Genomic DNA, 15,403 nt, shown 5'->3' on the forward strand with positions numbered 1-15,403 from the left:
CGGAGAATGGACGCTAGCCACTGCGTGCTACTGTCGGTAATGCTCTGGTCCATTTAGACCCTCATTTATTCATTTCTTTTCAGCCCGTCTTTTTACTGTCTCGTTCAACCGGTATTTATTTAAATTTCCCGCCAGAAGCCGAGTGGCCGGATGATGAATTGCTAGTTCGAACGAGCTAAGACAATGAACGATTCTGGGTAGTGCAGGATTAACGATGCTTAGATCTGTTTAGATCCTCATTTATTTCATTCTTTCCACCGTATTGTTTTAGTCTGTCTCGTTCAACCGGTATTTGTTTAAACTGGCCGTCAGAAACTGAGCGCGTAGATGATGGATCGTACATTTTCGTTGGTGAACAAGGCAAGACAATGCACGATTCTCAGCACTATACGATTGACGATCCATTGAAATCCTCTCTTGTTCAATTCTTTTTAGTGTAACTTTTTATTCTATCTGATTTAATTGGTATACCCCTGAAATTGTAATAGAACAATCCAATGTTCTTAAACCCTTTCGCACAGTGTAACAATTTTTTTTGTACCATTCGTCTGTATTATCATGCTTATTAGCAAATTAATCGTAAAGCAGATGCACGAGATATTTTAGGGTCATTAGCAAAGAGCATAATACAATAAATATATTCAGCCTCGTGTTTTAATGCCTTTCAGCGAATTAGATTTTTGAAAAACGTATGAACTCCGGGACACCATTAAGAAGATCATTTAATTTTCATCGATCAGCTAAAATTAAATTAAATTTCTACAAACGAATTACGCCATTTACAAATTAATGAAGACTACAGTTTCTGGATGTCGATCCGGATTGTAATATCTGCAAATCAATCCGGGTTATAATATCTACAAATCAATGTGGATTATGTCTGTCCATTGACGAGGATTACAGCATCTATAAACCGATATTATCATTCCATCAATTTCCAGCTCGGAAAATCCAACAGCAAAGAAAAGCTTTCACGAATACTCTGGAAAAATTCGTCAAATGGTGCCCCTTTACCATTAAATTCTTCTAACGTTCTTACTGTCTTAAGTTACAGCATAAAATCCGCTGTCTAGATACGGGAATGTAATTGAATGATATGATGTTGAAGCAAGTTCTGAAATAAAAGAGGGGTGAAAGGAATCGCTCGATGAATTCAAGCGAATAAATAGCCGAGTTGTAGTCTCGTTAGCGCCTGGCCTGTCGGCACGAAGGGTTAAATAGTGAAACTTTTTGTTCGAAGAGAGAGAGAGAGAGAGAGAGAGAGAGAGAGAGAGAGAGAGAGAGAGAGCACGACACGCGATAATCGAAGGCGACGACGAAGTTCGTCGCAAATAACACGCGACAAATTTAGAGCGAGAGAAGGATCGCGCGTCACTGTTTTCAACGGGATAATATACGAGAGAGCGGGCCCGGACGGAGAGACACACACGCGCCGACTTTATTGACGTAATTTCGTAGGCATGCGTTGCGTATCTATGAACCGGTGTGCTCGAGACATTCGGCTAGAATCGAACTCTCCTAACGGCGAAGTGAATTCGCGAAATTTTTCATCGAACGGATGGAACAAACTGGAACTCGTCGCATGGAAACAGCGTTTGCCCGCACTTCGTCCGGCGGAAACGAAACTTTAGATCGAATTAATATCGTTGCTTTGGTAATCCGAGACTCGCGCGAGAACACCGCGAACATCATTGTAGCGTCAACGAGAACACCGAGCTCCCGCTATTCGTTCCGCGATTTATCCAGGAATTTTGTTGCGCCGCGCGAGAACGTGTGTTTTATCTCGGTAGAGCAGCTATGGAATCCTTCCTCGACGCACCGAGCACCTGCGCATAATTAAATGTACCTCCGCGCCGAGAAGCTTTATGGTTCAATCTGTTACGGGCACAATTAATTTACTTTGCGATCAATTTTCGAAGTATTCCATTTTCGATGCTTGGTATCGGCGGTTTATGAACAGCTGTGCTTGAGAAACGATGCAGATGTGCCTGCAGGCCCGCGAAGTGTTGACGCAAGGGTTTAAAAAAGTGGCGAAAGGGTTCGAGGGTTAATGAGGATCAACCATGACGGCGATTCGAGAGTTCGAAGTGTTGCGGCTTACTCCGGCTTATACTTATACACTCCGGCGAGAGTTTGCCGGTCTAAACGCTGTGTATACTACTGGTAATCCGGGATTGATCGGACGCGCCGCGTAGATTGTTTATTAACTCAGTCTCTCAGACGAGCATTAACTTGCCAACGGAGACTTAGACTGTTCGCAGACTGTTGTAGACTGACTGCAGTGCTCAGGGTTTCAATCGAGACTCTCGAAATTCGTGCAAACACATCGCGAACACGGCGACATCTAATTACAGAATATACGGAAGTGCCCCGGGAAAACTTTACAAATATGTCATATTAGAAAATAAAGAAACCTCGACTCGACTCGACCCAGATCTCGAAAAGAAGGATTTCGTATCGATATTGGCGGACTCGGTCTCCTCGAATCCCTTTCCAGAGTTTAAAGTGGAAGATCAAATTTTCGATTTGATTCGCATTTGGTTCCCGAGAGTTTCCCTTTTCTGCCTCGCAGCTTTTCGAAGTGTCTTTGCTCGATGCAAAGTTAGAGTAAACTGTGCAAATTTTGCCACAGCAATTTTTTGGCGTAGGTATTTTTGTTGGTTCTCATCCCTTGTCCTGTCCCACGTTTCAACAATTTAATTTATCATTTGGCACATGTTACGGACAAATATTAATACAGTCCAAGGGCAAATGGCTGATTGTATACGATGGATGTTTGTTTGATTACCATCTAGCAATTCGAACGCGTTCATTTAGGTACTTATTATGTGCGGGAGTAATTCCTTTGGGAACGATTTCCAGTATACTAATATTTGCAATGAATCAAATGTATCAATTTACTTTGTGCATTCGAGATCTAAATTTTACGATTAAGCGAATGAAAAACAGGCGTGTTTTACGAAAATATGTGTGGTATTTCTCGAGAACGAAGCTTTTTAAAACTAACACAGAGGTACCATTGTTCCGCGAAGGATTAAATGGGATTTTATTAAAAAAACAAAACGCTTTGAATCTCGCGTGTACCATAATTACCATGAGCTTGACGAGATTTACAACGTTCCTTTATGGAAGATAGACCAGCGCAAAGTAAATTTGCGGATTTGTTGGTTGAAAGTAAACGGAAATGATCGGAGTCTCCAAATTTTTCGGAAATTATCATTCAACGTCTAGAGATTGTTCGCGGGCAGAATAGTTAACGAACCTAATCGGTTTCTCGGGTTTATCATTCTTGGTAATTGATAGGAAAGTTGCAGCGTTGACGCGCAACAGGCGCAGCGCTCCGCGAGCTAACCGGAAGTAGCTCGCGTGCGATCGCTATAATCCCCAGACAGATAGTCGTCTATCGGATCGTGGGGCATGAGTGGCCAGTTGCTGGCGAGTTTTCGGACCGTTTCGCAATCTCTAGAATCCTTCCGCGTTTCTCCTTTTTGCGCAAGAAAAAAAAAATAGAAAAAAGGTGAAATACGCGATAGCGCTTATCTGGAAAGCGGAATAAGAAATGGAGAGGGAGATAAGCCGAAGAATAGCGAAACGAGTGGAACGAGTGGAATACCGGGACCAATTCGAGCCCACAGGGAGCACAATTAATAAACGGCTATTATCACGGGACGACCCAACGATCCCTGGAAGCTGTATGAATTCGAGATAAGCTCGACTTCCGGTTTCACCGGCGGGGAAACAGCGTCGAGAATTCGCACGACGGAAGGGACACGAACAGGGCGCGAAAATGCTCGGATCCCTCCGAGTATAAAGGGACCGGGAGGACAACGATAAATGGAATCGGCCGGACATTGCGATTGGCTCTCACAGTGAAGGGTAGTCCCTTCCATACTATGCGAATAGTATCGCCGCGAGAGGAAGCTGTTTTGTAATTATAAAGAGATTGTTTTTCTACCCTCGAATAGAGGCAGAGTCATGCCTATCTCAGACCCTCCAACCTACAGGTTTAAGAAGCGGCAGAGTTTGCTCGGTAGTCCAGGCCCTAGGAGCCGTTTCGATTGGAATTAGATGGGGCGAGGTTGCCTGCCTCCTTCTCTCTCTCTCTCTCTCTCTCTCTCTCTCTCTCTCTCTCTCTCACTCTCTCTGACGAATCATCTCGCAAACACACACACACACACAGCCAAGCCTCCTCCAAATTCTGTTCTTAATTACCGGCATCGATCGCCGTTCATTTCGGAAGGATTAAACGCCCGTGGTTTCGGATCGATAGGCGAACGACCCGTCGCTCGAGATCCCACGAAAACAATTTCCTTCGATTCCGCGTTTAATCCACAGCCGCACTATTCTGGAAAGCGAATTTTTTCTGGCCGATCCTCGATTCTTCAATTTTAATCCTTCACTCTGCCATTGATTCTGGACAAAAATTCCCACATACAGAATTTACTCTAACATAGGAATTAGATTTGATGCTCAAACAATTGGTTATTACCAGACTGCAGATTTTCTGACGACAAAAATGAGTGGCGGCTGTTAAAACAATAGATTAAAAGAATTGCAGAGCATTGATATACTACAATACCTTGGATCCGGTAAGATTATTAAAGGAAGAGAGAAATCGCCAAGTGGCTCTCGTGTCTTAGAGCAGAGTTATTATTAAACGTTTAATAAGATGACTGCAGTCATCTATCGCTTGCAGACAACTCGACGTTCTTTACACTCGCCGTTTAGGTAGAAAGCATTGGTATATTTCTCTATGAAATAACGATCCTTTAAACCTTCGAAGTCTGGTCACATATAACCTCCTGCAGACAAGATCACAAACTTCAAAATGGAATTAGATGTTTTAAATACCTACTCAACGTCAGACTTTATGATTACCGACTGGCTGAAATTATTTTGGCGTGAACTGATTAGTAGACTGCGAATTTTATACATTTCTTATAAAAATGGACAGATCAAACGTAACACAGAAAATATTGAAAACGTTTAGAGATACTATTGTATTATTTCCAACCTGTTAAAATAGTTTAAAAATGAGATGGACGATTATATAGTCCCTGTATCTTGCAATTGATTCAGGCAATTTTTATTTGGCATAAAAATCCGCAGTCTATTTATTAGGAATCTCAGGGGGCAGTCGACCGCCAATTTTCGCAACCTCCCAATGAAATCTCGAGTCTCGGTCACAAAACGTCCCTTTCCGGACCATCGTGGTTCGTTTCCGTTCTCTCTGGTTTTTCTATCAAGCCACAGAGAAAATTCGTGCGATATCCTCGATAGAATCGTCGGATTTTCTCGAATACCATTTCCCCGTCGGGTCCTCGCGATTTTCAGGACCTCGCGACTTAAACCAAAGTTCGTGGGTTCGTTCTTTCGGTATCGAAATTCTACAGAAGAGAAGCGCGCGTCCAGTAGAAATTGGAATTTGTCGGCAAGATTACTACCGGATAGAAAAACAAACTGGCCTGCTGGTAGGAGCTGTCGTTCTTCTATTCCGACATTAATCCTCTTTTTCTTCCTTTTGTCGAGTTGGGGTAGCGTGAAATTAACGATGAATCGATAGACGCCGCGGCAACGTGCAGAAAGACTATTTTTGTTCGAAGAAACAAACCAGCGAGAATATCGTTTGATTTCTAATACGGCAATCGACGATTTAAATCGAGACGAAGTTCCTCTTGTTTCACGGCCCGCGTTTCATCCTGGGACTGCAGAAAAATTGCACTGTATCTAGTTTACGTTGGCAGTCGCAAGAATTGAAGTTTCCCGAGAGTTGATCGCGAAACTTGGAGCATTTACAAAAGTCGGAGGTTTCGAGGACTGTAACCAACGGAAGCAGAAATTACACCGACTCGGAGACAACCTCGTTTACTTCTCTGAATCACGTTCAAGTTAACAACAATATATTCCGGGCAAACGTCGGGACAAGACGACAGAGACGAAGGAACAAGCGCGTCGCACGGCAATTTTTAAACTCGGCGAATGCATCGCGGAGTATTACTGAAACGGGACACAATGGAAACAGAGAATCGAGTTGCAATATTCCCTTTAACAAATTACATTCTACAAAACGACCAGTTGGGAAAAATGCTCTTAACACATTAATTAATTCAACGTTCCAAAACGAATCAGAGTCGAGAAAAATGCATTACGGGGAATTGAAAACTCCGGAGACAACAGAAACAAGGATTCGCAACGATATTTTTCCTAACAAATTAAACGCGATGCTCCGAAACGATGAAAAATGTATTACGGAGAATTGTTGAAGAGAAACGAAGAGGCGGGCGCAACAAATTTTGCACGCAACGGTTTCCGGTTCGTAATCGAGATGGAGTGGGCCAAAGTAAAATTCCTTTATTATCCGGGAGGGCTGCTACACCCTCGATCCGGCTATTTTCTTCTCGTAGGCTGATACGTTTCTCTGGCACGGGCCCTCGGGATCGAGAATCGAGTCGATACGGTCCTCGATTCCGAAACACAACAGACACGGAAGGCCCTAGGGAAGAAGGAATGAAGTCGCCAGCGTGAAAAGTTCTCTGAAAATGCTCTCGTTCCCTGTTCCCTGGTAGCCTGTGTCCGTCAAGAGCACTCGGAACGAGCAAACTTTCCCTCGGCCCTCGAAACCCAGCCGAGAACAATTTCCGGGAGTTCCAGAGCCGAAACTATACCAGTGGTATGGACCTGCATCGGGAACAGCCAGCAAGATTCAAAATTTGCGCTCTTGGATCGTGTGCTGACGCTTTTCCCCACTGATCATACAACTATCGGATAAACCATGCTACTCGCGCGTTCGTTCGCCGACACTTTGACTGCTGGCAGCCGTTGAGACTATGCGGAAATCGAGATTCATTATCGGTAACTTTTATTTTCTCGGGAAACCGTGAAAATATCACGGAGTTGAAGATCGTTTGGCGGAACGAGTGTCGAAGAGTTAGGACCTATCGTTGGACCGCGGGTCTTGATGCAAAATACAAATTTTCTTAATCAGTTGCAATAAGTAGAAGCCAGATAATAATTTCTTTCTTTCTTTAATCATTTTTGTGAGTTCTTCTAATTTTTCTACCAATTTGAATTGCACCTATTCAATTTGACTCTGGTATTTTAAATGTTCTTTCGTTCTGTAAATACTGATTACTAGTCTGCGGATTTTAATGCAAAATAAAGCTTTTCTGCATTGATCGTGAGAAGCAGGAGTGAAGTAAACGTTGTGATTTCGTCCCTGAATGATATTGTTACATTCAAAATAATATTATAATATTCTTCAAGTTTTCGAATCGTTTACTGTTTTACGTTTCACAATTTCTTCGTAAATACATGGAGATCTTGTTAATTCAATTTTGCACACTCGTTACACTGAAGTAATGAGCATTTTTCAACCAGGAGGGGGTCGATATCGGAGTGGTACTCTTAATTTGTCTTTAAAATTTATGCTCGTTCTTCGCGAATAGCAAAATTGTTACAGGTTTCTACTTTCGTGGACGATTACGAATTAATTTACATTTGAAAATTTACACTCCGATTCGTCGTTCCGATGTACATTTCTCTGAGCTTTCGGAATAATTTTACTGCACAGCGGATATCCTTCTTCGCACTAGCGACCGCGTGAACGATGGAGCAAAATTAACTACCCTATTGGAAGATGTCATTTTTTTTATTTTGACATTAACCCTCGTCTTTTTTTCAGTTGTTAAGTGGTACAGCGTGAAATTAACGATGAATCGATGCACACCGCAATAACGCGCGGAGATAGCGACTATTTTTATTCGGAAAACTAACTCGTCGAGAATATCGATTAATTTCTCGCGTTGGCCTAAAAGATCGCTCTACGAGCTGCGGATTTCTTTCTTTCTTTAAGCCTTCAAGGATAGGGTAGAATATAGTACGAATACTATTATCTGGGAAGCCATTTTGAATCTAAAGAGAGGACACTGTACGCTCCTCGAAGAAAGACTGTTCGCCATCGACTGTCTCGCAAATTTAACATGTCGACACTTTATGGATGTTTTTGGTGTGCTGATCAAAGATCGCTACTGCTATCAACATAATTCATGCCACAGATGCGATAGTGCCTAAACACCTGAGATATCGCGTTAAACCAAACATTGACTTGTACCACTTTTGCATTGCACGGCTCGTATAAAGATTGCTACCAGCATAATTTATACTGTGCGGTAACTTTCCCATGAACAATAACGCGAATCACTGCGAAACGTTTGGAAAACAGCGTCGCTGAATATCGCGAGCTGTTTTATACGTATTCATCCCCAACAAGCCTTAGCAATTCGATCGTCAGCAGGCTTTGGGTTGACCGATGATGGCCGGCTTCGATTCCGAAGGTGTCTACAGCCGGAGATCCACGCACAGAGCAGAATCTGCGCTCGACCGGCGAAATAATCCAAGGTCGTGTCCTCGGGCCCGTGAAAACCAAACGACTTGGAAATGCGAGTGCGCCACGGCCGATTAAATTCCATCGAGCGGCGTTCACCTTTCGGAGCCTGTTGACGCCTGTTCCTCGAAGACGATTCCTCTCTCGATACTTGCCACGAATCCTGTCTCTCGCTGCGCACGGGACTCGGTCCCGTCAGAAGAACGTCCCTCGGTCGTCGCGTCTTTTCGACGGACACTAGCATCGCAGATCGCATCGAAAAGGATCGTCGAGTGGCATCCTCGGCGCAGCAGGCCTCTTCTTCTGACAAATTAGCGGCGTTACCTGTTGATCGGATTGTTCACCGGCTTCGCACCACCATTCGGATTCGAGTAAAAGCGAGTTCACACGCGCACACGACGCGAGCTTTCCTGTCGAAATCCGTCGAGAATTTTCGCCGAAATCCACGATAAACCGGGAGATCACTTTGCGCCGGAACAGGCGTGTCAGAATCGACAAATTCCGGATTCGCGCGCGCCCGCGCGATCCAGCCGATCGATCGGTTTCGTTCGAAGCTGTTGAGATCGACCACTGTCTCGACGAGGGATCCAGCGTCCCGAGATGCACTTGGACAACCTTTTGGCCGCCCGACGGATGGTTGGCGCGCGACGGGCCAAGCCAACGAACAGACACAGGCAGACAGCGAGAAACAAGAAATGATCATGCTTGAATTCGTGCTGGTGGATGGATGGTCGAAAGAAATGGAGCAACGAGTGACGGATACTGTCTCATGCACGAATAGGATCCGCCTGGGCGTACGCGTTTGTACATACACCTCTGCACGTATGCACGGACGCGCGTAAGTGGCCCGCGGAGGAAGTTCGCTCGATTCGGTTTCATCGGGCAGAGGTGATCGAGTTTATCCGAGAAAAAATCTGGTTCGATCTATAATCGACGGATTAATAGAACAATCTTGAGGCGGAGTTTCAAAGAACAACAAACGATCGAATCGAACGGAACGTTAACCGGACGAATCTTGGCGATTGAAAAATTGAAACGGTATTAAGAGACCATCGAGAATTCAACGGAACGCGATCGACCACTGATCGAATAATAAAAGCCGATGAAACTCGCCGATTAATAGTCCTGAAACGCTATTGAAAGACCATCGGAATTCGCTCGACCGCGATCGGCCAACAAAGAGTAATAAAATAGTGAGAGCCGATGGGACTCGACAAATAACTTGAGGCGATATTAAAAGACCTATGAGATCGAACGGGACCGGATAATCGTGGCGGTTGATCGTAAAATTTAGCGGACCAAGTACTACTTTCTGTCGGCTTCGAAGCGGCGTGTGGAATTTTGAAGGAACACTTTTACGCGGGCCACTGTGTACAGTGTGCGTGTACAGCACGGGTACGCGTGTGTGGGTGGAATATATCACGAGTAATTTCGGCGGTCCGGTTTCGAGACGAGAGAGCGTGCTGGTGTTTCTGGGTAACTTCGTAGCTCACCTGGGGTAGAATCATGACGTGCGGCAGCTGGCGCGCCTCGCCGCGCACTGACTCTTCCGCACCCCGAGCACGGCCGCCTCGCTCACCCCCTCCCCGAACCAGGCCTCCTCTCCTCGTCACCCTCTTCTGCCCTCTTGCTACCCTCTTCGAGACCCTACCAACCTGCAGCGACCCGCCAACCCTCCGGAGCAACCCTCTCCGGCTCCCTTTCGACTCGGCACGACTCGACTCGACTCGACTCGACTCGCTCGACTCGCTCGCTCTCGTGGCAGCATCCACCCTCTTCTCTCTCCTACCCTCTCTCCTCGTTTTAGCACCGTGCCCCGTGTCTCCCACGAAAAACGACGCCGATTCGTTGCCGACTCACTGCCCGACGATCGCCCTCTGTCCGGCGCGCCGCGGCGCGGGGCGGTGTCCCGACGCCTGCTTCTTACTCGCGATACCTGCTCGCGTTGTCTCTCGGTTTGCGCTGTTCGCTGCTTCGGCACGGATTTTATGGAGGTGTTGGGTCCAAAGGTTGGAACCCTGCGGTGTATATAGATAGAGATGGGTCTAGAGATTGTACTCTGGTAACGTTAGAAAATGATCTAACCATGGGAATTCTCTCTACGATAGATTCATTGGGAACTTGTGCCACGGGTACCTGTCCCCGGTGCTTCGCCTAATCAATCTTCCGGAGGTGTACGTTGTTGGATTGATTTACAATTTCATTGACATCCCCCCTTGATGTAGATACCTCACTGTGTTTCAGTAGTTCAGGTCAACGTTATACACCGCCACGCTGAAGAAAGGGTTCTAATGTTTCCCTTTTTTACGACTTTCAAGACTGAAGTAGCTTCGTGAGCTTTAACGAGAGAAATGGGGATGTTGGATCGAGGGGGTTGAAACCGAGTGGTGCCTATAGCTAGAGGATGGCTTAGAGGCTGTACTGATCAAGTCAGAAAACGACTTACCCTTCCAGGAGTAGCTCGCCACAGCACTCTTTCCAATCAATCTTCTATAGTCACTACATTGTAGGACTGCTTTTAAATTTTACCAAGATCATCTTGCCGTAACTGCCACACCGTGTTAACCATCCGAGGTTAACATGGTTGACACCACCTCGCAAAACGTTCTCCTTTACCGAAATGCCTGTTCGAGTGGCTCGGGGAGCTTTAATGAGAGAAACAGGGGTGTCGGGTCAAAGGGCTTGAAACAATGTGGTAGCCATAACTAGGGGAGGGTCTACAGATCGTGTTGGTAAAGTTGGAAATCGATTTAACAATGTAAATAATATTCGCACAGCACATTTATTGCGGACGCGAACGTATGCGTGTCTGCCTGCGGCACTACTTCTAACAAATCCACTGTAAACAATGTACATATTGTTCGTTTGTTTTCCAATTGTATCGTTGTAATCCTAAAACCTCTGCCTCGCTGTCGAGACTGTATTGTTTGAAGCGGCACGGTTCAAGCCCTTCGGCGCTCTCGCTGCACCGCACCGCCGCTAAAATGTAATCCATATTGCTCGAGCTGATATTATATTGCACTTACGCATCGTAAACAACATCGGGGGACCAATGAAATTTCTTCGCGAACACCACAAATTCCGTGGTGGAAATGCCGAAAGAGGTAAACACGGATCGTCTTGGTCGGAAATAGCGACCGCCACGGGAGTTTCCTGACGGTGCAACATCGTGCAACGACGAACGTCCGAGAAAACGCATGGTTCAACAGAAAAGAATCAACGATGCGTTCCATTTTGTCGGCCGGAGAAAATAAAAAACGAAACGTTATAGAGACAGAGACAGACAGAGAGGGGGGGAGGGAGAGAGAGCCAGCGAGCATGAGAGGGAGGGAGGGTCAAAGTAAAAATACCAACAACCGTAATCGATAGCGGGGGCACGCCGGAGAGCACGAAACTGAAACTGAAACTCAAAGGGTCGATTCATAATTGAGGTTCTCGATGCGTCGCATTGTTTTCGCGAACCGAGCGGAAAGGGAGGGGGCGGAAAAGCGGCGAAAAGGGGGACGCAAACAATCCTCGTTAGCGTCCTCGGGATGCGTCGTCAAAAGTAACGAGCGGCACCGGCACCGGTGTCCCGCCGCTACAAATAAATACATATCCCGGACAAAATAATGCGAAACAAGCGCGGAAAAAACGAAGTTCTGTGCTCTCGTGAAAGTGTTCGTACGCTTGCCAGACACGATGTACATCCCGCGCTCGCTACGGTGTAATTAAGAGTGCTTTATTACCGTGCACCGGCCCCCTCCTTCCCCGATCGGCTACAGTCATTTATTCTCCACTAATTTACTCGCGCAAACTTTTAACTTCCCTTCGGGCCGTCGTTTAAGTACCCTCGAGAGGACGTTAAGGAACAGGACTGTGCGTATTAATAACAATTAGACTGCGGATCTTATGAAGTACACAGTTTAAAACAATTTGAGGATAACAATGTGGTACCAGCTCAGTGCTAATCACTCGACTGATTAAAATTATTAAGGGCAGAATGAAATTTCTCTCTGGCTCCTGTTTCATGTTTACCTATGCTTCTCCCAAGTATGGAACAATCTCTGCGAAAATTCGAGCACGACTATTTTCGACTCGGTCAAAAATAATTGCACAAGCATAATTTACCTCTATGCAAATTCCTGTTTGCTCCTAGCGGAAGATTTATAGTTTTAAAGATGAGATAAAATTGCCATTTTGCGAACATACTATTCCTTCATAAATTTGTCGTTTCTATAGGAAATAATATTTCTGTCAAGCCCTGCAATTATAAGGATATGGATCGAGATTAGCCGTACGGAGATTATGGGCGCACGGTAGCCGGGGCTCCATGATTCCCGATTGACTCGCCTAAATGGCCCTTTGCAGGGCAGATCGAAACGGACTCTCCTCGGAGCGGATTTCACGCACGACTCGGTGAAAGTCGAAAGCGCAAACACGGCCGCTCGCGATTCCGTTATCTCGTCCCATCGAGCCCTCTAATTCGTCGCAATCTCATTACCGGCCGCGTCATCGGACCGATATCGATTTTGCAAAACCGTGTTTCGCCCCGTCGATTCCGACCTCCGGCGAACAACCTATCGACAGTGAGAGAATGAAAGAGAGAGAGAGAGAGAGAGAGAGAGAACACGAAGCTAGTTTTGTCCAGGCTCCTTTCTTTCCACTCCGGACTTTATCATCCGCGATTGCGTTGGCGGAGAAACGGAAGTCAATAAACTAACGAGTTTACGATTCCACCCTGAATCCGAGAGAGAAAAACGATTGGGGCGCTCTATAATCCTGCTCTGTGCCTCTAAAGTATTAGCATTTGCGTCATTCGCCCACAAAAGCGCATATACATTGTACCTTGTAATCTGTTTTCTGGACGACGAAGCTTCAGATGCTTAAATAGTCATAATTGAAGAGCTTAGTGGATCAACATGTTCAGTAACAATTTAGTGAATTTCAGACAATCAGCTTTAAATTTAATAGGATGCATAACATGTTCCGCCACCCGGAGATCTCCATTTTTTCAAAAATTTCAGCACTTTGAATAATCCTTGCCCAGAAAAGATGAAAGGGTAATACTCGACGAAAATTAATTCTTCACACAGTCCCTCTTAAAACAAAATAAAAAACATCCAGTTAAGAGAAGTAAAAAAAAAGGGAATACATGCCTTTCAACACAGAAAATACTCTATAAAATACCCTTACTCGCACAAAACAAAAAATGGAACAGACGGAGGCGGATACTGGATATAATAAAAATATCACGTTCAGGGATAGTCAGAAAGGGACATTTTTGCGGGCAACTGTAAATTATCGGACAAATCCCGAAAATGCGAGGCAGAGGGTGAAAGAAGGGGTGCGAGGTAGTAAAGTACGTGACGGGCAGGGTTCTCGTGCCGAATGTTGTTTACCTCCGCGAGCCTAAGCGAGCCTAAACGACCCATGCCCGAACGATTTTACTTTTCGACCTTTGGGGAGGGGATGGCTTTGACTTATCGCGTGCGACGAACCGCAGTCGTGTCTCGCCTCTCTTATCAACACGGTGTTCGCGACGTACCATGGTTTTTGCTCTCCCGTGTCGCATGATCGAATCGTGAACGTGCGTTCCGCAATGTTGTGCTTCTCCTGGCAATTGACCCCGGCGAATCATAAATCTGCGGCGACTGTCTCCGAATTTTCGTTTTGTTTCATCTCGTTCGAGTCGACAATTTGGTCCACCAGACGACCGCAGCATCGTTTATGAAGTATCTTGGACACCTGCGGCTCGACCTGGTCTCTCTCTCTCTCTCTCTCTCTCTCTCTCTCTCTCCCTCTCTCTGAAAACTCTCTGCGCCTCAAGCTAATGTTATTTTAATCCTTATTGCTTGGAGAATATTATGGTACGTTTACAAACCGGAACCAATTTTGCAAGTTTCACAGCGGTCTGAAATTGAACTCTTCCGCGTAAATTGGGTTAATTTTCCCGAAAATTGAGCAAAGCCTTTTTCCTTCGTTACCGGTTAATTATCTTTCTGGTCTGAAACTTTTCCCCGTTCTGAAACACGGTATTAAAATTACATTGCACAAGTTTAACCAATAACTAAGCTGTTATAATTGGATAACGTAAATGTTGTCCCTCTGTCTATTCGTCTTGCAAATATATGCATACCGAGCCGGTAACCGTACAAATTTGGTGCAAAAGTTTCGCGAATATTGCATGTTCATCGAGTTATAATATTCGTGTTCTCGTGAATGAAGTAATTTGTTGAGATTATACAATTAACAGCAAATTTCAATGTAAATATGGTTTGCAGAAGCAAAAGAGGATCATTAATTTGTTGTCAAACCCGATATTGAAACGCGCGTTTCATTGCAAAGATTGTAATTACCGTGATGAAATCGCGCAAATTTCAATAGTGTTGTTGGTTAGAATACACCCCTGGCTGGCTCTCGGTTCGCATTGTTGCGGTACCCAGTGCCAGCAACAAATTTCAATAAGGCAAGCGTTGCTTTTCCAAAGTTATACGTCTCTTATTATTTTTCCTGAGCACAGGTTCTCTCCCACAATTAGCCTTTAACTTTTAAAACAACCTCTGTAGCCCGCGTTTGCGGTACACCGAGCAATCTTTTACATCCAATTACTGCGCCGTAGGGTTCACGTAATAACAGCAATAATGATGATCATTATTACGACAGAAATAATAATAATAATTCCTTTCCGCGAACTCTCGGAGTTACGGGACGGGTGTACGCGCGGTGATTACACGCGATCGATGATTGTAAATTAAATTGCGACAGTAAATTAATATGCAGAACGCCGATGCTAACGAGACGCGAACGTTGAATGCGCCAGCGAATCTTGGCGTAAGAATTTTGGAAATTGCGATGAGAGTGCCGATCCTAGGAAAATCGAAGGAATCGTGTTCGCGAATCGAGACCGGAAAGGGTGGGAGATACTTTCGGCGTGATTTCAACATATTCCTCGGACCGTGTCACCGATCGTTTTTATCGAAATACTCGAAGCTCGCTCCACGAACCGTTTAGGGAACAATGCACGGAAGAGCGGGGGCA

General features: G+C 45.2%; 1 protein-coding gene across 1 annotated transcript in view; it reads right to left on the reverse strand.

The window, feature by feature from the left end:
• The window catches only part of Dop1 (dopamine receptor, D1), a 72,497-nt gene extending 62,594 nt beyond the window's left edge, over nt 1-9,903 (reverse strand). The window contains exon 1 of the mRNA XM_076794782.1: nt 9,877-9,903. Within this exon, the coding sequence (XP_076650897.1) occupies nt 9,877-9,891 (15 nt within the window). The 5' untranslated portion in view covers nt 9,892-9,903. The remainder of the gene's footprint in view (nt 1-9,876) is intronic.
• Nucleotides 9,904-15,403: the final 5,500 nt, after the last annotated feature.

Source organism: Halictus rubicundus, chromosome 10 (genome assembly GCF_050948215.1).
Source record: "Halictus rubicundus isolate RS-2024b chromosome 10, iyHalRubi1_principal, whole genome shotgun sequence".
Lineage (NCBI taxonomy): Eukaryota > Metazoa > Arthropoda > Insecta > Hymenoptera > Halictidae > Halictus > Halictus rubicundus.